This window comes from Phyllobates terribilis, unplaced genomic scaffold (genome assembly GCF_046119375.1).
Source record: "Phyllobates terribilis strain yellow unplaced genomic scaffold, ASM4611937v1 Scaffold_1__5_contigs__length_1240528914, whole genome shotgun sequence".
NCBI classification, from domain to species: Eukaryota; Metazoa; Chordata; class Amphibia; order Anura; family Dendrobatidae; genus Phyllobates; species Phyllobates terribilis.
This window is the reverse complement of record NW_027362761.1, coordinates 1,131,594,884-1,131,619,046: the sequence shown is the minus strand read 5'-3', so window position 1 is coordinate 1,131,619,046 and position 24,163 is coordinate 1,131,594,884. Positions and strand designations below refer to the sequence as shown.

General features: G+C 43.9%; 1 protein-coding gene across 3 annotated transcripts in view; it reads left to right on the top strand.

Moving 5' to 3' along the window:
* The window catches only part of BST1 (bone marrow stromal cell antigen 1), a 156,891-nt gene that overhangs the window by 32,325 nt on the left and 100,403 nt on the right, over positions 1–24,163 (top strand). For all 3 annotated transcript variants that reach the window (XM_073647267.1, XM_073647258.1, XM_073647277.1), the window contains exons 2-4: positions 19,593–19,781; positions 21,658–21,787; positions 22,335–22,470. In XM_073647267.1, the coding sequence (XP_073503368.1) occupies positions 19,615–19,781; positions 21,658–21,787; positions 22,335–22,470 (433 nt within the window). In that variant the 5' untranslated portion in view covers positions 19,593–19,614. The remainder of the gene's footprint in view (positions 1–19,592; positions 19,782–21,657; positions 21,788–22,334; positions 22,471–24,163) is intronic.

The window sequence follows — 24,163 nt, the reverse complement described above, 5'->3', positions numbered from 1 at the left end:
TGAATGTGCCAGGTCCCCTTCTGTGTTTGCTTGCCTGCCCTTCCTGGAGGCTGTATTTCCAGGCCTGTCTGAACACGCTCCTTGCCTGTTCGTTCCGCCTTCTAGGGGCCGCATACATAGACCCGCTCCTGTATCTTGTCTTTCCTGTCTGAACACGCTCCTAGCCTGTTCCTCCCGCCTTCTAGGGGCTGCATACCTAGACCCGCTCCTGTATCTTGCTACTATGTCTGTTCTTGTCTGTATACTCTTCTAGCCTGTTTCTCTATGTCCGTACCTTTCCTTGTTCTGCAGAGTCTGAACTCGTACCTAACTCCTGCTCGTTGTCACTGTACTTCCGTTTGTGAGTTTGTGGTCCACTCGCTACTTCACTGTAAGTACCCTGTGGGTATCTGGTTCTGCCTTTCCCTTCCTGCCTGTTCCGTGTGTACAGAGCCCTGTTCCCCCTGCTCTGCCTTGCTCACCGCTCCGGCGGTTCTAGCCTGCTCTGCCTTGCTCACCACTCCGGCGGTTCTAGCCTGCTCTGCCTTGCTCACCGCTCCGGCGGTTCTAGCCTGCTCTGCCTTGCTCACCGCTCCGGCGGTTCTAGCCTGCTCTGCCTTGCTCACCGCTCCGGCGGTTCTAGCCTGCTCTGCCTTGTTCACTGCTCCGGCGGTTCTAGCCTGCTCTGCCTTGCTCACCGCTCCGGCGGTTCTAGCCTGCTCTGCCTTTGCTCACCGCTCCAGCGGTTCTGGCCCGCTCTTACCCTTTGCTCACTGCTCCGACAGTCTTGCTCCGCTCTTACCCTTTGCTCACTGCTCCGGCAGTCTCGCTCCGCTCTGACCCTTTGCTCACTGCTCCGGCAGTCTCGCTCCGCTCTGACCCTTTGCTCACTGCTCCGGGAGTCTTGCTCCGCTCTGACCCTTTGCTCACTGCTCCGGCAGTCTTGCTCCGCTCTGACCCTTTGCTCACTGCTCTGGCAGTCTTGCTCCACTCTGACCCTTTGCTCACTGCTCCGGCAGTCTCGCTCTGCTCTGACCCTTTGCTCACTGCTCCGGCAGTCTCGCTCTGCTCTGACCCTTTGCTCACTGCTCCGGCAGCCTCGCTCTGCTCTGACTACTCTTGCTCACCGCTCCAGGCGGCCTTGTCCTGCTCTTCTCTTGCTCACCGCTCCAGACGGCCTCGTCCTGCTCTACTCTTGCTCACCGCTCCAGGCGGCCTCGTCCTCCTCTACTCTTGCTTACCGCTCCAGGCGGCCTCGTCCTGCTCTACTCTTGCTCACCGCTCCAGGCGGCCTCGTCCTGCTCTACTCTTGCTCACCGCTCCAGGCGGCCTCGTCCTGCTCTACTCTTGCTCACCGCTCCAGGCGGCCTCGTCCTGCTCTACTCTTGCTCACCGCCCCAGGCGGCCTCATCCTGCTCTACTCTTGCTCACTGCTCCAGGCGGCCTCGTCCTGCTCTACTCTCGCTCATCGCTCCAGGCGGCCTCGTCCTGCTCTACTCTCGCTCACCGCTCTAGGCGGTCTCGTCTTGCCCTGCTCTCGCTCACCACTCTGGGCGGCCTTACTCTGCTGTGTTTGTCCGCCACATCTGTGGTTCTGTTCCTGAGTCCCAGTGTGTACTGGGTCCTATCCCGCCTGTGTTCCTACCTGCTAGTGCCTCCTTGTCTGCACTCTAGCCGCGCTTGCCTGTACCCCCCTGCCTGCATACCCGCCTGCCTGCTTACCAGTCGTGCCTGCCTATACCCACCAGTCTGTGTGCCAGCCTAACCTGTCTGTTCCTGTATTCCCCTGTGTGGGTCAACAGCCGTGTCCGGGGTCTGTCCTGGAGTAGCACCTGGTCCCTCTGCTCGGTTCCTCCTTGGTGCACTGGCGTTGTATGCCGTCGTGCGACCCTGGTCGAATAGGGTGAATACCTAGTTACGCCCCTCCAGGCATTCACTCTCCGGCACGGTCCAGTGGAATCACACGCCGCTCAGCCCGGGCGTGTGCATTACACTGTGCTACCTGTCTGCAGTCTCCAGGACCTCTGGTATGTGTCTGCGGTCTCCAGGACCTGTGCTACCTGTCTGCAGTCTCCAAGACCTCTGGTACGTGTCTGCAGTCTCCAGGACCTCTGGTACGTGTCTGCAGTCTCCAGGACCTGTGGTACGTGTCTGCAGTCTCCAGGACCTCTGGTACATGTCTGCAGTTTCCAGGACCTCTTGTACGTGTCCGTGGTCTCCAGGACCTGTGCTACCTGTCTGTAGTCTGCAGAACCTGTGCTACCTCTCTGCAGTCTCCAGGACCTCTGGTACGTGTCTGAGGTCTCCAGGACCTGTTCTACCTGTCTGCGGTCTCCAAGACCTCTGGTACGTGTATGCAGTCTCCAGGACCTCTGGTACGTGTCTGCGGTCTCCAGGACCTATGATATGTGTCTGCGGTCTCCAGGACCTCTGGTACGTGTCTGCAGCCTCCGGGACCTCTGGTACGTGTCTGCAGTCTCCAGGACCTATGGTATGTGTCTGCGGTCTCCAGGACCTCTGGTACGTGTCTGCAGCCTCCGGGACCTCTGGTACATGTCTGCAGTCTCCAGGACCTCTGGTACGTGTCTGCAGTCTCCAGGACCTCTGGTACGTGTCTGCCGTCTGCAGGACCTCTGGTACGTGTCTGCCGTCTCCAGGACCTCTGGTTCGTGTCTGCCGTCTCCAGGACCTCTGGTTCGTGTCTGCCGTCTCCAGGACCTCTGGTACGTGTCTGCCGTCTCCAGGACCTCTGGTACGTGTCTGCCGTCTCCAGGACCTCTGGTACGTGTCTGCCGTCTCCAGGACCTCTGGTACGTGTCTGCCGTCTACATGACCTCTGGTACGTGTCTGCCGTCTCCAGGACCTCTGGTACGTGTCTGCCGTCTACATGACCTCTGGTACGTGTCTGCCGTCTCCAGGACCTCTGGTACGTGTCTGCCGTCTCCAGGACCTCTGGTACATGTCTGCAGTCTCCAGGACCTCTGTTACCTGTCTGCAGTCTCTGGGACCTCTGCTACCTGTTTCCCACATGACTCACCGCCTGCAGCACTAACAACCATGGCCTGTATGCCTACGGTGTGTTTGAGGATCCACCTCACCAGCTGAGTCTAACAGGGACATTGACAAATTTTAGTTATGTAGTTCATCCTATCCTATAATTTATTATGTGTAATTACTTTTTTTTACTATGTTTTTGAGGCACTCATCAGGTTACGTTCTTTCTTGCTGCCAACTTCATGCAGATACATAACATATAATTTTTCCTTTGTAAAACCAAAGGATCCTCAGATTACAAGTTGGCGCTTTGTAGGTAATTTGTAGACGCTCCCTGTGTCGCTTGCATTTTTATACTTTAATTCTGCTTCATGATCGCTGGTAATGTGCAACAAATCATTTTATCCAGAGGAACAAGAACTAACACGTCAATGATAGAAAATCCTCCCCTTAATCTCGGTACAACAACAAGTCTGTTGTGATCATCCAGATAAGTGTAAGAAGGATGAAGGTTTCCACGTAGATAATTCTTCTACTTGGCCACACAATCAAGTGACAGCTATGGTTATACATCCAGGAGAAGAAGTCCCCTCAATGATGGTGATATCCCAAGTGCAGCTCCAGAACAAACGATAGGATTAGCGGCATTCCAGAGGATTAACCTCAGCTGAACTGTCGCCTCTTTGCTGCCTTTTCTCGTAAACGAGGAATTAATCAGAACCTACTACCTAAGTTTATTATGGTTGATCTTAATTCCAGATAATAAAGGTGAGATCTATGTATGAACTGATAGAAAATAAATTCTACAATGTCTTGTCAAGATATTTTACGAGAACGCCTGGAAGACGGGAAAATCATGTCCAGCTGTAGTGCCAGAAGGGAGCGCTTACGGAAAGGGTGGGTGTCACATTCTTCAGGAAGTGGGTGCCGCTCGTTCGGGAAATTCCTAGATTAAGGCCTGGATTTTAGGTGCACACATCCCATAAGGACATTTGATATTTTCGATGACACCATGTTCCTTCCTTATAATTTTCCACGCTTATTACATTTGCAACAAGGATTGACAGCTGATGAAAGACCAGGCCTAAAAAAATAAAGAGTTGGATTTATTGTAAAAAAAAATTCTCACCCCTAGAGTATATACTGTATCATGGGGAATACCTATATACTTCGAAAGACTGAAATATGCAATCTTTCAACCCTTCCTTCATTTTCATGGGTGGAGGTCAATAGTCCAACTATTAATGAGCAGAGCGGCCAGATCTCTTGTAACCAGATCTTCCAGGACATTCACTAATAAGAACAACTATAGGGTATATAATATATAATCTCCCCCAACTGTCCCATTTTATGGGACAATGCCATAAAATGGATCTAAAAGTGGTATTGATTTATGCAAGTGTTCTCCAAAATGTGCACTTCTGGGAGATCTGTCTCTATACACAAAAAAAATCGATATATATGTTTTGCTGCAGCCTGCACCCAACGATAAGTAAACGGGAGGTTACATAAGAAGAAACATAGCCTAGATAGCACACTATTAACGGAGAAGGCATGAGGAGAACTCAGAGAAATAACTTGCTTATGCGAATCACACAAGCTCATAATTTCAGAAAGGAGATTGGGAGATTAGACTGAGGATCCATTAAAGGGAGTCTGGCGGAGCAAACTGATAATATAATCTAAGCCCATAGCCTTATAGGGGATATAGCTATAATAAAAATCCCACTTTTAGTGATCTAGTCGCTGCCTCCGTTCTGCAGAAACTGAAGTTAATCAAGTATTAACTTGGTGCCCCCTGGGTGTAGCCAAGAGGCTAAGTGCACTATTCCGTCCAATGGTTTTGCATGTCCCCGCCTCCCTCACTGGTGACTGACAGCGCTTGGAGGGAGCACAGTCTGCAGAGAAAGCTCAGGTAAGCTGGCGGTGTTAATCACAAGTGAGGGAAGCGGGGATATGCACCAGTGGGCGGAATGGTGCACGAAGCCTCTTGGCCATAAAAAGGGTTCAGCAACACCCTAATTAGTATGTTCAATTAAACTTCAGTTACTGTCGAGCGGAGGAAGCTATTAGAGCACTTAATATACAATTTTTATAGGGGCTATAACCCCTACAGAACTGTGTGCTTAGTTTATACTGGAGGTTTGGACTCTTTTTAAAACCCCTTCACTCATATGTCCTCACTGAGGTGACCTCACGTGGAGAGGGCTCAGGAGCTGTTAACCATGTAAATGATGCCATCAATCTCTGACAGCGGTATTTAAATGATATTATAGCCGATGTGTGCACGTGCTGACCACCATCGGCCTCATCTGACATGATTGCGAGCCCGAGTGGGTTACTTTTAGTGATGAGCGAGCATGCTCGTTACTCGAGATTTACAAGCATGCTCAGGTGTTTTCCGAGTATCTTCAGCGTGTTCGGATGTTATGTTTTAGTCACTGCGCCGCTCATGATTTGCGACTGTTTGACAGCTTTAATACATGTCAGGAATACCTGTTTCTTAGGCATTCCTCACATGTATTAAAGCTCTCAAACAGTCGCAAATCATGAGCACGGAGTCACTAAAACATAACACCCGAGCACACTAAAGATACTCGGCGAGCACCCGAGCATGCTCGCCGAAAGGGTTAACAGAACATACTCGCTCATCACTAGTTACTATGACTTGTTGAAGCCCCCCATTGCTGCTATCTTGGTACTCTCAGCTCAGCTATTTGCTACAGTATATAGTATGAATGATTGGATCACAGGTTCAAGTCTGTGAGGACTAACAAGTAAAGTTAAAAAAATAATAATAAATATAAAAAAATTCAAAAAATTTGACTTGTCTCATTACATTTCTCCCATTAAACGTGAAGAAATTTTTTTAACATTTGAAAAATAAACATATCTAGTTACGCCGCATCTAGAAAAGTCTGATCTATCAAAATGCAAAACTAATTAACCTAATTGGTGAAAACTGTAATGAGAAAAAGAAATCAAAAACATCAGAATTACATAGTTCTTAAAAGATAAAAAGCGATCAAAAAGTCAAATGGACCCCAAAATGGTATCAATGAAAACATCAGTTCGCCTGAACAAAGCCAGCCCTCACCCAACTCCATTAATAGGAAACTAAAAAAGCTACATGTCTTGGAAAATGGTGACAATCCCAAATTATTTTTTTTTTTTCACTACTTAAATTAAAAAAAAATGCAAGTTTGGTATCGTAATCCTACTGACCTGAAAAAGGTTACAAGATGAATTTTTACGATAAAATTAACACCGCAAAAAAACCCCTCAAAAAACAACGTCAAAATTGCACATTTTAAACCACTTAATCCCACTTGGAATATTTTCTCCATTACTCAGTACATTGTGTGGTAAAATGAATGATGTCATTCAAAATCACAACTCATCTGCCAACAAAGCAGTCATACAGTGGCATGGCGCCCTGCATGGTTAGTAGCTAGTAGCGCCCCCTTTTGAAAGTATCACAGCTTATAAACGCTTTTTGTAGCCAGACAAGAGTCTTTCAATTCTTGTTTCAGGGATTTTCATCCATTATTCCTTGTAATAATTCTTCCAGTTCTGTGAAATTCTTGGGTCGTCTTGCATGCACTGCTATTTTGAGGTCTAGCCACAATTTTTTAATGATGTTCAGATGAGGGGACTGTGAGGGCCATTGTAAAACCTTCAGCTTGTGCCTTTTGGAGTAGTTATTGTGGATTTTTATGTGTGTTTCCGATCATTATCCATTTGTAGAAGCCATCCTCTTTTCAAGTTCAACTTTTTTACAGATGGTGTTTTGTTTGCATCAAGAATTTGTTGAAATTTCATTGAACTCATTCTTGCCTCTGTCCGTGAAAAGTTCCCCATGCCATTGGCGGTAACACAACTCCAAAGCATGATTGGTCCACCCCCATGCTTAATGGTTGGCGAGATGTTCTTTTTCTGAAATTCTGTGCCCTTTTTTCTCCACACATACCTTTGATCACTGTGGCCAAAGAGTTCTGTTTTAACTTCATTGGTCCACAGGACTTGTTTCCAAAATGCATCAGACTTGTTTAGATGTTCTTTTGCATACTTCTGGTGCTGAATTTTATGGTAAGGACTCAGGAGAGGTTTTCTTCTGATGACTCTTCCATGAAAGCCATATTTGTGCAAGTGTCTCTGAACAGTAGAACAACGTACCACAACTTCAGAGTCTGCTAAATCTTTCAGAAGGTCTTTTGCAGTCAAGCGGGGTTCTGATTTGCCTCTCTAGCAATCCTACGAGCAGCTCTCACTGAAATTTTGCTTTGTCCTCCAGACCTTATCTTGACCTCCACTGTTTCTGTTAACTGCCATTTCTTAATTACATATCAAACTGAGGAAAGGGCAACTTGAAAATGCTTTGCTATCTTCTTATAGCCTTCTCTTGCTTGGTGGGCCTCCAACATTTTCATTTTCAGAGTGCTAGGCAGCTGCTTAGAAGAATCAATGGCTGCTGGTTTTTTTGGCACAAGGTTAGAGGAGGCTGGGTCTTTATGAAGCTGGGAAATTTGCATCACCTGGCCTTTCCTAACGATGATAGTGAACAAGCCATAACGTTTAAGGTCTGAAACCTTGGTCAAAGTTATCTGAGCACACAAATCTCTAAGGGTGCAAAAACTTTTGCATCGGCCCATTTTCCTTTTTCTAATTTTTAAAATGTAAAAAATTTCAATATATTTTTTTTATTTTTGCCTAAAATACAAGGAAATGTGTCATATTTAACTTAAGGCCTTTTAGAGATCATTTTGTCTTCAACTTGCTTAGCTGTTCATAATAACAGTAATTTTGACTAGGGCTGCCCAAACTTTTACATGCCACTTTATGTCTATGCGGGCAGGAAAATAAAAATGTTATGAGAGGAAAACATGAAAGCGCAAAAAACGAAAAATTGCCCGGTTCTGATAGGTTTAAAAATAAACTAAAAAAAACAGTTAAACATTAAGTCACTCGCTTACTATACACAGTGCTTGTAAAAGTATTCATATCCCATGAACTTTTCCACATTTTTCACATAACTCCCACAAACGTAAATGTTGGGATTTTATGAGATACCAACATAAAATAACAAGTATTTCTGAAGTGTAAAGGAAATGATACATGTTTTTTTAAATATTTTAAAAATATACATCTGAAAATTGTGATGTGCACTTGTATTCAGCCCCTGAATCAATACTTTGTAGGACCACCTTTCGCTGCAATTACTGATGTAAGTCTTTTGGGCCATGTCTCTACCAGCTGTGCACATCTACAGGTGACATTTTTACCCATTCTTCTTTGCTCAGCGAGATTAGATGGAGGCGACTGATCAGCAATTTTCAAGTCTTGCTACAGATTCTCAATGGAATTTAGGTCTGGACTGTGACTGGGCCATTCACACACATTAATATGCTTTGATCTAAATCATTCCATTGTAAATCTGGTAGTATGCTTTTTGTCCTGCTGGAAATTGAACCTACATCCCAGTCTCAAATTTTTTGCATCCTCTAACAGGTTTTCCTCCAAGATTTCCCTGTATTTAGCTTCATCCATCTTCCGATCAACTCTGACCAGCTTCCCTGTCCCTACTGAAGAAAAGCATCCCCATAGCATGATGCAGCCACCCCCATGTTTGACGGCAGGGATGGTGTTTTAAGGGTCATGTGTAGTGATAGTTTTGCATTTAGCCCAAAAAGTTCTACTTTGGTTTCATCTGACCAGAGCACCTTTTTCTACATGCTAGATAAGTCCCAAACATGACTTTTTGCAAATGACAAATAAACTAAATTAGTTGAAAGTGTGAAACAGGGCACAGTACTGCAGGAGAGAAGGTGCTTTATGAGTATAGTACACAAAGTGTAGAAGGAATGTCATATAAGCTGTGCAATGCACTGAGCATAGCACCAAAAGGCAGGAGCTTCAAGGCACTGTACATCTTTGATTTTGATTGAGTATACCTTCTCCTTGAACATACCCCCAAAAAGGTCAAGAGGGCTAAAGCCATATTTAATCTGTGGAGGAAAGAAAATTATAGTTAATGAGAATTCTTGTGTGTCCAGACTTTAGGAACACCCTGTAGTATAGCAGGCGGGATCATCCAAGTTCATCCCTGGTCTGAACATAATGCTAGAGAAAAGGGAGGACTGCCGCAAGCAAATAGTCTTACCTTTTCCATGGCATGTCGCCATGTGAGCCATGATGTGTATGAAGAGGGCTGGCAAACTCAATCATTTCCATACCCTTGTCTATGCATCAACCATGCCAGAGTAGGAGGCTGGCGTAGCTTATTGAAATGTGACAGTAAGCCAGCACCTTGTTTTTTCCAAGTTGGGAATCCTTTAAAAATTCATGCCTATGTAGGAGTGGTGGAGGCGATGATTTGCTTCCTGACACTCTAAGGAGTTAAATGTGTTTTGTATGGCGTATGTTTCTGAGGGTGGAACTCCATGGGGCTGCAGTTTGGCCTGGGTAGGGTTGGCTGTGGCGGTTGGCCCGGATGGGGGAGGGGAAACTGGGGGTTGGTGTCAAGTTCAGGAAGAGACAGTCATGGGTAAGAAGTAGTGAGAGTTGACAAGTAGAAGTCGCAGGTCAAAGGCTGTTTGGGACAATGTGGGCCTAAAACCTTGGGACAGTGGATTGACAAAGAATCCCTCCGTGCAAGTCCTCTTGCTGGCCTGAGAACCTCGAGATGGACGTCGGGGCCCTTGGGTACACTCAGCCTGCTAAGCTGCAGGAGAAAATAGACTCAATCTCTCAGAGACGGAGGGTGATGGAATCCAAATATACTGCTAGTGATGGAGAAGAATACCTAGTGCTATGGAAGTTTGCAAGAGGGATACTCTACCCATACCGAAAACCAGGGCTGATGTTGTGTCCGGTACCTGTGGGAAAGACGACAACCCGTTGGACCTCATCCTTTATGCCTGTTTGTAAAGACTGCCAGTTTCCAAGTAAAAGTTTGATTGTTTTTGCGAATTCTGTGTCCCCTGGATTGATTGCTGCTCAGGTTCCAGAAGAGAAATTCCTGGAGGGTTGGAGGTAAGGCCAGGCAAGAGGAAAGCCCCTCTCGGCCATTATATGTGCCCAACAGCCAATGTCAAGGCGTCCTTCATTGTTGGGTCCCTGTCCTGTTATGTCACCTCTCCTGGCCAAGAATTTATGGGGCAGGAGTGAACCAACTGTTGGACTCACATACATTGGCCAATATATGCGCTAAGTACCTTCTTTTCACTGTAATTTTTCATATACATTGGCCAATATATGCACTAAGCACCTTCTTTTAACTGTAATTTTTCATAGTAATATTACAGATTAATTTTTCCAATACTTCATATATACATTATGTAGCGCTTTCCTATTTTCCATGGCAGTAATGCCGTTTCAATGTTCTAGAGCAATCATTCTTAGCAATTTAGGGTGCAACTTAATTGTTTTCTATAACTCTGCGTTTACTACAATTAGAGAAATAAACCATTCTGCTCAGAATCACTAATAGGAGTTTATTGGTTTATTGGCACACACCCTAACACATTCCTTTATGGAGCCACAGCTCTGATCATGTTTCCTTGCCAAAAACACTATCTTCCAAACAGGAATTTACCTCTCAGAGTAAAGAAATAAATGATAGGACAGGAAGGACGTACAGCTCTGCCCAACTGCCCTGAAATGAAAGGAATTTATACAGGGAATTACATAAGAATTACATTATGACAATCAGTGATCCTTGTACCTGGACACCTTTGCTATGATAAAAAGCAAAAAGCAGACAGACGCTTCTATGGCTGATCTGGTGACCTGGACTCAACGTACTGTCTATAACAACTGTGCTAGAAGTTTGCAAACTACCAAAAGTTTGTGAATGCACTTAAGGGGGTTCTCTATGCTTTTGTCTTAAGAAGCACACTGCTCCTCTACCCGGCTTACTGTTTGCTGGGGGACGTCGTGCTCCTGATGATTTCCCATTTTGATGGCTGAAACGCTGGACCAAAATATGTGCTATAAGCAGAGGAAGCCTTGTGAAAAAGCGCAGGGGCATTTAGGCTGATAGAATCCTGCGATCCAGCCAGATTTAGAGCAGCACTTGCAATCTCTACAGCAAAAAGCTTGTAAATGCTGAACTCCTTGCCTAGGAGACTGGCAACAAATGGTAAACTGCAGAGGTGGGCAGTAACATAGGCAGTAAATAATAGAATTAAAGGGGTTGTCCAATGCTTTATATTGTAGGTGTGACATGCAGAAGTAGTCTTGTTGCTTCAAAAGCATCCAGCAACTGTTACAAATAACACAAGCACAGGAGACAGGAAGTGTTGTGCTTCAGAAGCATCCATCAACTAGAGTGGTTAACACAGTCACAGGAGACAGGGAGTGTTTTATCAGAGCCCCAGGGGGATTGTGGGAAACTTGTTATTGTAATCTGGCTGGAGACTAAGAGAAAGGTGGTGTGTTATCTGGATCTGACAGAAGGCAACTGAACATGATTCAGGTCAGGAGTGAAGCTAAAAACAGGTCAGATAAACTCCCTGAACTAACAGTGCTGAGTATTATCGGGCAGGAAGATAGGGACTGGAAGGAATTGTGTCACAGGGATAATCTCACTCATCAAACCCTCCCGCCCTCCATCTCCATGCAGGATAAAGAATGCTGTGTACTATTGAGTAATTTGAAGGAAAAGCCTGTGGTTGTGTATGCATAGAAGTGTGCTGCTAAGAGATCTAATCTATGCTGAATTATGCTACTGAAGAGACTGTAATACTGTGCCTTGTGAAGAAACTACTGTATTGTTACTGGAGCCAGTTGCTCAAGAAACTCAGACTGTACTGTAATGAAGATTGATGCTGTAATATCCCTGAATTGCACCGGCTGTGCTTCAGAGTAAATTCCACTGTTAAACTGCTTAAAAAGACTCTTGTTAGATGTGTCTGATCAGCAATTGAATCTATCGTGTGCCTGAGAGAAGCTGCTGTCTATGGTCGCCCTGAGTAACTGTTCCCCCAGGATTCCAAAGAATTCATGAAACCTGTCTCGCCCTGTCTGGATCTAGCGGAGTGCATGTAACATTGGCCTATACTTAGGATACTTCATCAATATCAGTGGGGGTGAGACACAAGGCACCACTGCCGATCAGCTGTATGCAGCGCCACTGGCAAAAAATTATCATTTGCAGAGCGAAATAGCACCACTCCATCAACTGTGCATTGGCCACACAAATGAATAGGCGTGGTTATGCTGTAACCCGCTGCGGCCACTATATAGTTGATGGAGCTGTATTGTTCCGCTCCGCAACCAATCACTTCTGGCCACCACCAGCACTGGGAACAGCTGATCGACTTCCACCAATCTGACATTGATGACCTATCCGAGAGTTCTGAAAATTGCCAATCAGGCACTGAGTAAACTCTTCTACACTCCTAGGGAGGCACACTGTGCCACGGTTCTCAAGACAGATGCGTATGGAACATTTAATATCTTAAAGTGCAGTATGCATGTCTTCCGACACCCGTGACTGTCACAGATTAGTTCACCATCTGGGCTTTGATAGGGCATAGTGTGGGGCTAAATTGTTTTAGTAAGGATGCTAAAGGAGCTGTTGCCTTCATCTCCTTTCCCCCATACACATATGGCAACAGGTGGGTGTTAAGAACAATTCGATTGAATAATGTTGCTCTTAATCAAATACTGGTGTAACGCAATATAATAGTATATATAGACCAGGGGTCCTCAAACTACGGCCCGCGGGCCACATGCGGCCCGCGGAGGACTTTTATCAGGCCCGCCAGGCTATGGGCGGAGGAGAGGAGAGCGGTGCCATTGCCCGCCCTTCTCCCCCGCTTGCTCAGGGCCCCGGCAGGCGGATACTTACCTCTCCCCGTGCCTCCACAGATCCGCTGTCTTCCTGCTCTGCGCTTCCTGCGACGTCTCAGGTCAGAGGGTGCGGTGACGTCTTTACACCGCGCTCTCCCGAGTGCTGTCACAGGCAGCGCAGATCAGGACAACGCTGCCGCGACGCTGGAGTCCAGACAAGAGCAGCGGCAGCAAGTGAGAAGAGAGGTGAGTATTGGATTTTCCTTTTTTGTTTTTAATGTATGGAGGCATAGGTCATTATATGGGGGGGTGACATCCTGCAAGGGGTATAATATGGGGGGGTGACATGCTGCATGTGGCATTATATGGGGGGGTGACATGCTGCATGTGGCATTATATAGGGGGGTGACATGCTGCATGTGGCATTATATGGGGGGGTGACATGCTGCATGTGGCATTATATAGGGGGGTGACATGCTGCATGTGGCATTATATGGGGGGGTGACATGCTGCATGTGGCATTATATGGGGGGGGTGACATGCTGCATGGGGCATTATATGGGGGAGTGACATGCTGCATGGGGCATTATATGGGGGGGTGACATGCTGCATGGGGCATTATATGGGGGGGTGACATGCTGCATAGGGCATTATATGGGGGTGACATGCTGCATGGGGCATTATATGGGGGGTGACATGCTGCATGGGGCATTATATGGGGGGGCGACATGCTGCATGGGGCATTATATGGGGGGGTGGCATGCTGCATGGGGCATTATATGGAGGGGTGACATGCTGCATGGGGCATTATAAAGACAGGGGAGTGATATCCTGCATGGGGCATTATATGGGGGGGTGACATGCTGCATGGGGCATAATATGGGGGGGGTGACATGCTGCATGGGGCATTATATGGGGGGGTGACATGCTGCATGGGGCATTATATGGGGGGTGGCATCCAGCATGGGGCATTATAAGGGGGGAACAGCCTGCATGGGGCATTATAAGGGGTGGAACAGCCTGCATGGGGCATTATAAGGGGTGGAACAGCCTGCCTATTGGGAACATTTACCTGCCCATTGAGGACCTATGCTGCCTATTGGGTACAGTTACCTACCTATTGAAATACCGGTTGATTTAACTTTACTTGTTCTTCATTTTAAATATTGTATTTGTTCCTGTATTGTTTTTTTAACTACAAAATAAGATATGTGCAGTGTGTATAGGAATTTGTTCATAGTTTTTTTTAAAAACTATATTCCGACCCTCCAATGGTCTGAGGGACCGTGAACTGGCCCCCTGTTTGAAAAGTTTGAGGACCCCTGATATAGAGTATAATATTTTCTAGATCATGACCTGTTCAACAAGAGAGCAGTCTCTATCTATAGATGATAGTGTGCCACCAGGCTCCGTCTCCCCATCTCGGGGAGTGTGTGCTCAATACAGAAGACCAGCGGAAAGTCTGGACAGGTGTCGTTCATTCACTAGAGTAATCAACCAGGAGGTCAGGGCAGGCTGCAGACAAATGAACAGGATTGGAAAGCTGGTCACATCCAAAACAGCTTTAACTTTTTTTTTGTCGTTTAAAAGAATGTTTATTCATGGGCAATTTTCACTTTTTTTTTTAATCTATTAAGCATAAAATAAAATCCTAGGGCCCAATTCATCAAAGCTTTTACACCAGTGTTCTGGCTTAAAAAGCTTTGAAAAGTCATATAATTTTGGCGCAACTGGTGGCAGAGCTAAAATTATGTGACTTTTGGTGTTCTTTTTTGCTGAGTTCTCACAAAGTAGTCAGCACTGGAGCTGGATGGGGGTGTGGCGACCACTGTTTGTCAAATTCATGACGAGCGGTGATGTTCACTATGCCACAAATCTTACTCCAGTAGGGACTGGAATAGGATTTGTGGCGAGGCACGCAGAGGTGTACGCCATGTGTCCAGCGCTCCTATGAAGAGGCATTGTTTAAGCCAGTCTTGATGTATTGGTCCTCTAGTGTATTTTTATTAGGTGAAAATGCCTCAAAAATGCATACAAAATCTTCAAAAAGACACCATTTTTGGACACTAGAAGCTAATCAAAAACATTCAACATGAACACTGCAAGGTTGTTTTTCAACAGAAATGAATAGGAAGAGTCTTCCAAGTGTTATTTGAGCAATTTCTCAGGCTAAGGCCATGGCTCCACTATCAGTATTCGGTCAGTATTTGGTCAGTATTTTTTCTCAGGAGTGGGAGCCAAAACCAGGTGAGGAATAATCAGAGAAAAGGTATAATAGAAACAAGTCACCAATTCTGCATTTATCACCCACTCCTGGTTTTGGCTCCCACTGCTGAGAAAAAATACTGGCCGAATACTGACCAAATACTGATAATGGGGCCGTGACCTTTTTCAGAGAGCGGATCTGCTCCACAAGTATCCTAAAAAAAAGTGCTGTGTGAACATTATGCTTCCAATTTCAGGCTTTTGGTGCACTTTTTCAAGCCAAAACCAACAGCGGATTAAAGGAAAAAGATGAATTTACAGTCAGACTTCAACGCATTTGCAAGTTTTTTTGCAGCCAACAATTAGATTTAATATATATTTTGTGTGGATTCCACAACAAATATGCATAAAAAATGCAAAACATTATTTACTATTTTTTTTTATACTTCGAAAAGATTTTTTATTTCTTTTAAAAAAGCATTTTATAAGTTAAGGCTCAGATTTCCCATTGAAATCTATTGGCGCTGGTTTCTCAGTAGATTTAACGTGTGTAAGAAAGCAAGAGGTAAAGTCCTGGATGGCAGGCACTAAGGTGGTTGGCCTCAGTAATGTAAAAATATGTACCAGTAACATTAGGTTACAGAGAGGGTTAATATGACTGGATTTTGGGTCAGGGATTTAGAAGCAACCAAAAGAGTATGGGTGAAAAAGGTCATTCCCATAATCCAGCTCGGGACTTACAGGCCTAATAACAGCAGCTGGGATAGCTCAGCAGAGAGGAGTTTGGGCTGGAGCTGAACAGAGGTGTGTTTGTTTGGTGAACATGTTTAAATTACTTGAGCTGATACTGGCTGGAATATTGAGATTGGTGAGGCTGCTACATTTATTTTGTTTCATTGTGCCTGAAGAAAGGACTGTTTGTTATTAATTTGTACTGGGAAAAAAAGCTGTTTTTGTTTTAACTGTAAAGTTTATGATGGACAATAAACTTTATGCTGTTTTGATATTAAAATCCTGTGCCGGTGCATATCCAAGCAACTACCAGAGAGCTGAAACTCTACATGTGGAAGACCAAATGAAAAAAATACTCTATATGAACATATCCTGTGGTTAGGTTCACAAGGAGTGTTTTTTGAGGAGGATTTTGAAGCAGGTCATTCACAGTTTTTTTCACAAAGAGGTTTGTAAAATCTCACGTGAAATTCAGATGTCAAGTCTTTGATTCCTCCAACACACCTACATATCTGACACCCTTTCATTGCTGGAAGCAGGTTGGCAAAGGGAAAACCTGATACATCAGCAACGAATCACATAAAAGCACATTTTACAATAACCTACGTGCATGGTACCTGCAGTACCTACTTTCAACCTTCAGATGTCACTGTTTACTGTAAATGCAAAACTCCTAAGTAAAAAACGTCAACGTTCTCTACAGTAAGATTAACACTGAAGTTGATCATAATTTTTGAAATTTGAATTCACTAGTTTCTATTTTTTCCCCAAAATTAAATTTGCACTGAATTTGCCTGAATCGCAATACTGTCCAGCCTTTAATTACCCTGAAAAGATGTGTTGAATGCTCTGAGACCTCCTAGGACTTTTTACTACCCCTTTCAAACTCTTTGATATTACCAAGGCTGTGTTTGGGTTAAGTGACTTCAAAATAAAAACACATGGTAACTGGTAGTAACTAACAGCCCATTTACTGCACTGACAGACTTTTCATGTTTTTATTTTATTATTATTAAAAATAGTTCACACATTATCATTTTTAGTCATTTGTGATCAGGAAAACCATTCTGTGCAGAACATTGACTCAAACTGATGGTGTCGCTGTCAGAGGTAACATCATCCTGCTGTGACTGAGACAAGTGATGTGCCTTATATTCTGCCGCACGCTTCCTCCCCAGTAATATGCTCCCACATTCTTAGCAATGGTTGGATTTCTTTTTTTTTCTTTTACACTATCCTATCCATTGACATTACCACTTTTTCTTTTATCATACATTTTGTACAACACCATCATTAACTTTTGACAATCTTTCCAACCCTAATTATTCAACCCTTGCCAAAAAGACATAACAAGAAATGCAAGGTAAGTAGGTAGAATATTGTGCACAGTTCTGGGCTCCGGTGCTCAGGAAAGACATATTGGAGCTAGAGAGGGTACAAAGGAGGGCGACTAAGGTAATAAAGGGAATGGAGGGACTAGAATACCCAGAGAGGTTGTCAAAATTAGGCCTATTTACGTTGGAAAAGAGAAGGCTTAGGGGAGACCTCATAACCATGTATAAATACATCAGGGGGCAGTACAGAGATCTCTCCCATGACCTGTTTATACCAAGGATGGTGACAAAGACGAGGGGGCACACTATGCGTCTGGAGGAAAGGAGGTTCCTGCACCAGCATAGAAGGGGATTCTTTACGGTCAGAGCCGTGAGACTCTGGAACTCTCTGGGAGAGGAAGTGGTGATGTCCAACTCACTTAATGAGTTCAAGAGAGGCCTGGACACCTTTCTTGAGAACAATAAAATTACATCTTATGCTTAGTTAATTAATCCAGGGATTTAATCTGACTGCCAGATTGGTGTCGGGAAGTGAATTTTTCCTCAATGATGTAAATTGGCCTATACCACATGGTATAGGAATAGCGGAATAGCTGCAGTGCACAAGAAATAGGCTGAACTGGATGGACGCTTGTCTTTTTTCGGCCTTATAAACTATGATTATAAACGATGAGGTACAGAAAGCAAAATTTAGCTGCAGTCTGGAGTATAGGAGTGATGTGTAAAGTTGTTACACTGGACTGGGAAACCACGTGTGCAAGTACAGACTTGAAAAGTTAAATGTATAGACTTTTGTTAAAAAAAAAAAAAGTCAACCTTCTTCCCAAACACAATGTCATAAGAAATGGTACATAGGCTCATGTCCAAAATGTCAACATTTGCAACAAAACAATGTGCAAAAAATAATAATTTGCAACTTTTTTTTTCGGGCAGACAGTCGCAGTTAAATTTCTGGTTTATGGGTAAAATTTTCTTTTGAAATTTAAAAAAAAACAAAAACCAACAACAATTATTTACCCCTTCACAAAAACGATTCCAAAAATACAAAAACTCAGTATAATCGGTTGTGGCAAGCAAGCACACTTCTCCGACGCTGATTTCAGATTTTATTTCTTCTATAAAAAGTATTATACTGGCTCTCTGCTGCTTTATAGCATATTATGAATGAATGAAGAACTTAAATTAATAATTCAAATCCGGGCCGGGATAAGGTGTTTTGGTGCCCTAGCCAGATGAAGCTGACGGCGCCCCCCCCCCCACGCACACACACATTTTTCACCAAAAAATATCAGCAAACGTTAAAAAAAGTGACGTAATTTAGGGTTGAAGCTCAACGGGGGGAGGGGGTGTTTTCAAAGTTAGATTCTATAATCATTTATTGCTTACAGACGATTTACACAATACAAGAGATAAATAGCAACATTCGACCTTGACATCTTATATTTTAAATGTCAGACCCAACGACAGTCATGGAAACTAATATAACAAACTATAATGGGGGCCGTTTGGTTTCAATTAGTATTGAGTGAGTGTGCTCGTTTAAAACTTTAAACGAGCACTCTCGGGTGCTCGCCGAGTATTTGTGGCGTGCTCAGCATCTAGGTTCGATCTGCCGTGGCTGCATGTGTCACGGCTGTTAGACAGCTGCGACATATGCAGGGATTGCCTGTTTGATAGGCAATCCCTGCATGTATTGCAGCTGTCTAACAGCCACGACACATGCAGTCGCGGCGGATCGAACCTAGATGCCGAAAATACTCAGCGAGCACACGAGCGTGTCGTTTAAAGGGTTAGTCAGTCGCGTCTGAGGTCACGTTGGCCTTCTGTGCCTAATGCAATGTGGAAAATGGTGTCAGGTAATTTTTGATTGTTTCACACTATGTTAGCACTGAATTTTTTAATTAGGATTTTGGAGACGGTTCTGCTCCAAAATCCACATCAAAACCAACCTCCAAAATATAAGCTTCCTATTACTATCAATGGGAAAATGCCTACTGTACACATGGTACTTCTATTTTCCAAGTTTTTTCAGCTTTGAAAAAGAAGCATCATGTCAATTCTTGGGTTATTTCTGCTAGTAAAAAACACTACAAAGTTGACCATTAAATCAAGAGAAGTAAAAATCGACTCGCGCACAAAAAACTTAAAGAAAAAAAAAAACCCACAAAGTATTTTCACAATTGTTGTACAGTCCTATTTAATGGGAAAAATCAGCAGACGGTGGTGTGAATACAGTCATAGGGCTATGTACAAAACCATATTATTGATCCATCCATGAGCCATATACTTTGAGACAAGAATGGATTGGATTTTCTTTTGTGTGATTAGGAAAGACTTTCCTGCTCTGAGCAATAATACCGTCTTGGTGCTTATACACACAACGCTGAGCTCTGCACTAAGGCTGCCGTAAAAAGTGCATAGAGAATCATTCTCTACTTTCATACTGTATGTCTCCAGTTTTATACAAAGGCGTACAGAGGAGTTTTTTTTTTGGATTCTGTACAAAAAATTATGGCATGTTCTAGTGGAGAATATTGCTGTTTTTTCTTGCAGGTGTATCTGCTTTATATATAATATGAAACCCTCCCATCTCACCTTGGAAACATTACTCTTTGGAATGATCTTCATCATACAAATGGAAGGCACGGATCAATGGAAGGGGCCAGGTACAACTCCAAGTTTGGAAAATATTATAATTGGCAGATGTTATGACTACATTGAAACCGTGAATCCTTCTGTGGGGTAAGTGCCCTGAGCTACAATAATCAGTATTGGCCCTTATCAGAGATTAACCTCTGTGTCTGCTGTGGTGGGAGCCGGGTCCCGGCCTCTAATGGCAATGGCATTTCTTACAGAGGAGGCTGTATTCTCTTGTCTGTATATTATGCAGCCATAGCAGCTTGCACCCGTTCACACTTGCTTTATTCTGTTCAGAAGTGCTGGTCAGTTGTTTTTTTTTTAGTATCTTCCACACACAGCCACATTTGAGACGATTGCCTCTTATACTTTGTGGTCAACTAGATTCTCCATAATAGGGCACTCCAGGGCGATGAAACTTTTTGGTAGGCTATGGTATGCCTTACAATGCCTAAACAATACCTGTCACAGGTGTGTCAGATGTAACAGACAGTCGCTCTGGATCTGGTTGCAGAAGGTCATTGCGTTTGGCATTTCAGATGCCTTCTTAATACTTTTGGACCCAGCGGCAACCTCCCTCCTGCTCTGATTGACACACCCTGGTCTGGGTGTTTATAAGCTCTAAGTCTGCTTCAGGGAGTCGCCAGTGATATTCTCATTTTCCCTTGTGAAGGCTTGGAGCAATAGCAGTCGGCTAGCTTCCTCTCTGGCACCCTTGGAGAACGTTTGGTGTTATCTCTTTGGTGTCTGCTCAAGCTAAGTTTTCCCCCTTGTTGTCTTTAGTTTATAGTGGGGACTGACCAGTGCTCATCCCCCTCCCTATCTAGGGCCTAGCTCTAGGGATTAGGTTTCCTGTTCGGCGATAGGTGCGAAATATATATAGGGACGGTAGGACAGGTAGGGTGATTTTAGATCTGCCTAGGGGTATCCACTCCCCCTTTCCCTAGCGTTTGGGCTTCCTTCCCCTCATTCCTTTGTGTTGCACTTAGTCTTTCCCACACTGTGCGTGACAAAACCTCTATACAGTACTCAAAAAATACTAAAATATAGTACTCTCATAACTCACTGCCATATACTTACCCTACAATGCTCGCATTTCAATGTTACAGGTCTTCCAGCAGAATCATCAGGGCTCTGATTGAACTGTTTTATATGGGACATACAGCAACCATTATCTTAATCACCACAACATGCAGGATTACAGAAAGGGAAATGACAAAATACACAACCGAAAGGCCACACAGTACAGTAAAGAGAGGAAATACACACATATAACCAAACTGTTAAAGAGGTTGTCCACTACTTTTACATTGATGCCCTATCCTTAGGATAGGTCATCACTGTCTGATCGGCCGGGGTCCGACACCCTGCACCCCCGCCAATCAGCTGTTAACGGTGTTGGCGGCCCGAAGTATTTACTTATGGAGCTTGGCAGTCTATTTGTAGTGGCTGCCACACGGTACTGCACATCTGCCTCCTATTCACTTGAATAGGAGGCGGATATGCAGCCACAAGCCCCAGCCACTACAAGTAGACGGCCAAGTAAATACTTGCGGCCGCCAAGAACAGCTGATTGGTGGGGGGTGCCAGGTGTCGGACCCCAGCCGAACAGACATTGATGACCTATCCTAAGGATAGGACATCAATATAAACGTAGTGGACAATCTCTTTAACACAGTGACATCTGCTGTCTTGACAAGATAGTTCCTCTAACATAAGCCTGCAGCTGTTGTATACTTCAAAAAATAAAACTGCCATTTCAATGTCCAGATAATACCGCTATATAATACCTAAATTGTGACGGCGTTAGGCTGTATGCACACTGCACTATTCTTTTGTTGTTGTTTATTTTTGCAAAGGGACAATATATGTTTATACAGTAGAATAAGTTGAAGCCTAATTTAAGCAAATCTTCCCAATGCACCCAGGTGTAATAATAAATAATAATCCATAAATCTCTATCTTTTTTTAATCACTACAGGAACAAGAACTGTTCAGCAATATGGTCGGCCTTTAAAAGTGCTTTTGTCAGCAAGGACCCATGTTCTGTATTCCCATCTGATTACGAGAGCTACATCAACCTGACTTCCCATGACATCCCCATAAATAAGGTTCTGTATCAAATGTATTTACAAAATCAGAGATTAATGTGATTGTATAGATTGAATACGACTAATTGTACAGATTGGGGTCCTTGCTTGTCAGCTGTTGTTACCAATGAAAGTCATGGGTGGCCACAGATTTCTTCTTGAGTGACCACCGCTGGACAAATGTGCCTTATGTGATGTCCATGGGGTTAGGACCGCACCGTGACTTGTGGCCACGTGAGCAGAGCTGGATTTCTGATCTCTCATGTCCTGGACACAACAACTCTCTGGTTACATCACAAACTCATTCAGTAGTCATTAATTAAGATTTAATTTTATATCACACGACCTCAAGTCGCGACCCATAAGAATACAGGGTGGAACCTTACTTGTGCGCCCATCCAGCAGGAGTGCCACACATCCCTTATCTACAGGAACGGGTAGCCCTAGCATGATATGAAAAGGCGTCAAATATAATAATACGTGGCTGTACCGAGACTTCTAGAGTGATAAAGTATGGACGCACAGTAATAATATTTAGTCTATTCCTTCATTCTATACTTTTCTGCAGTCGCTCTTCTGGGAGAACAACAAACATCTAGTGCACAGATTGTCAGATCGCGGAAACCGCTATATGGCTCTAGGTGACACCTTAATGGGATGGCTGGTGGATAACTTGTACTTTTGTGGAACAAGCAGTGATTCAGGTGAGACGACCATCTAGGTAAAGTATAGATGTAACTGTTGAGAATACCAGAGATAGCCCAATAAACAGTGATGTCACAGGAATAATAACCACAGTGCTAGGGGCCTAGTTGATTTCTCTATATAATTAGGTAATCTTCTGCCCCCTCATTGCACCTCATTATTTCTGGGACTCAAACTCAAGACCTGATATGTGTGGTAGAAGCAAAATGATATACTGTTATCTGAGAGTATTTTCTCTGCCTACAAATCTCAATAGTAAAGTTCTTTAAAACCCCTTAACAACATATGATGTACATGTACTTCATATGTCATGTCCCTGCCTTTGATACGGGCTCGCACACCGAGCCCGCAACTTTCCTGGCACAAGACTGCTGAATTAATCGACCATCATGTGCCTTTCACAGCTGCGGGAAAAGTGGAGCTGCGCCCTTCACTGTTCACCTGCTAAATCCCTCTGTCAATCTCTGTGCCGGCAGGGAGTGCATCATTCCATGCTCTCATCAGTGCGCCTGTGACGTGATAGCGGGGTGCCAATGGCTTGCCATGACAGCGGGGAGTCTGCTGATGACCCACATGCCTGCCATTATGAACCTTCTGTGAACGCCGGCCTGTGGCTCGCGTTCGTAGGAGATCGTCATTTTTTCTGTACATAGCCGAGCTGATGCACTGCTATGTATAAAACAAGCGATCAGATGATCACAGCTTCAAGTCCCCTAAGGGGACTATTACGTGCAGTAAAAAAAGTTTTTAAAAATATGGAAAAAAAGAGCCAAAAAACACAAGTTCAAATCACCCACTTTTTGTCCCATTTGAAAATAAAACAATTGAAAAAAAAAATAAACTACACATATTTGGTATCGTTGTGTACATAAATGTCCGATCTATCAAAATATAAAATAAATTAATCCAATCGGTGTACAGTGTTAAGTTAAAAAAAATAAAAAATGCCAGAATTCTGTTAATTATGCCACATTGCAATCAAAACATCGTATCTACCCCAAAATGGTATCACTAAAAACGTCAGCTCAGGAAAGAAAAAATAAGCCCTCACCCAGCCCCATATCCCAAAAATAACAACAAAAGCAATTTTTTTTCTCTAATTTCCAATTTTTTTTTCACCACTTAACCCCTTTACGACCTTGGGATTTTCCGTTTTTGCATTTTCGTTTTTTGCTCCCCTTGTTCCCAGAGCCATAGTGTTTTTATTTTTGGGCAATATGGCCGAGTGAGGGCTTATTTTTTGCAGGGTGAGCTATACTTTTAAACACCATTACTAGTTTTACCATATCGTGTACTTGAAAACGGGAAAAAAATTCTAAGTGCGGTGAAATTACAAAAAAAAAGCAATTCCACAGTTGTTGTTTTTTCCTTCCACGTTCACTGAATGCTAAAACTGACCTGCCATCATTATTCTCCAGGTCAGTATGAGTTCGTAGACACCAAACATGTACAGGTTCTTTTTTATGTAAGAGGTGATAAAAAAATCCAAATGGCGCCATTTTTCGAGACCCGTAGCGTCTCCATTTTTTGGGATCTGGGGCCGTGTGGGGGCTTATTTTTTGCGCGCCGGGCTGACGTTTTTATTGATACCATTTTGGGGTACATATGATGTTTTGATTGCCCGTTATTGCATTTTATTGCAATGTTGCGGTGACCATAAAAACGTAATTCTGGCGTTTGGAATTTTTTTCT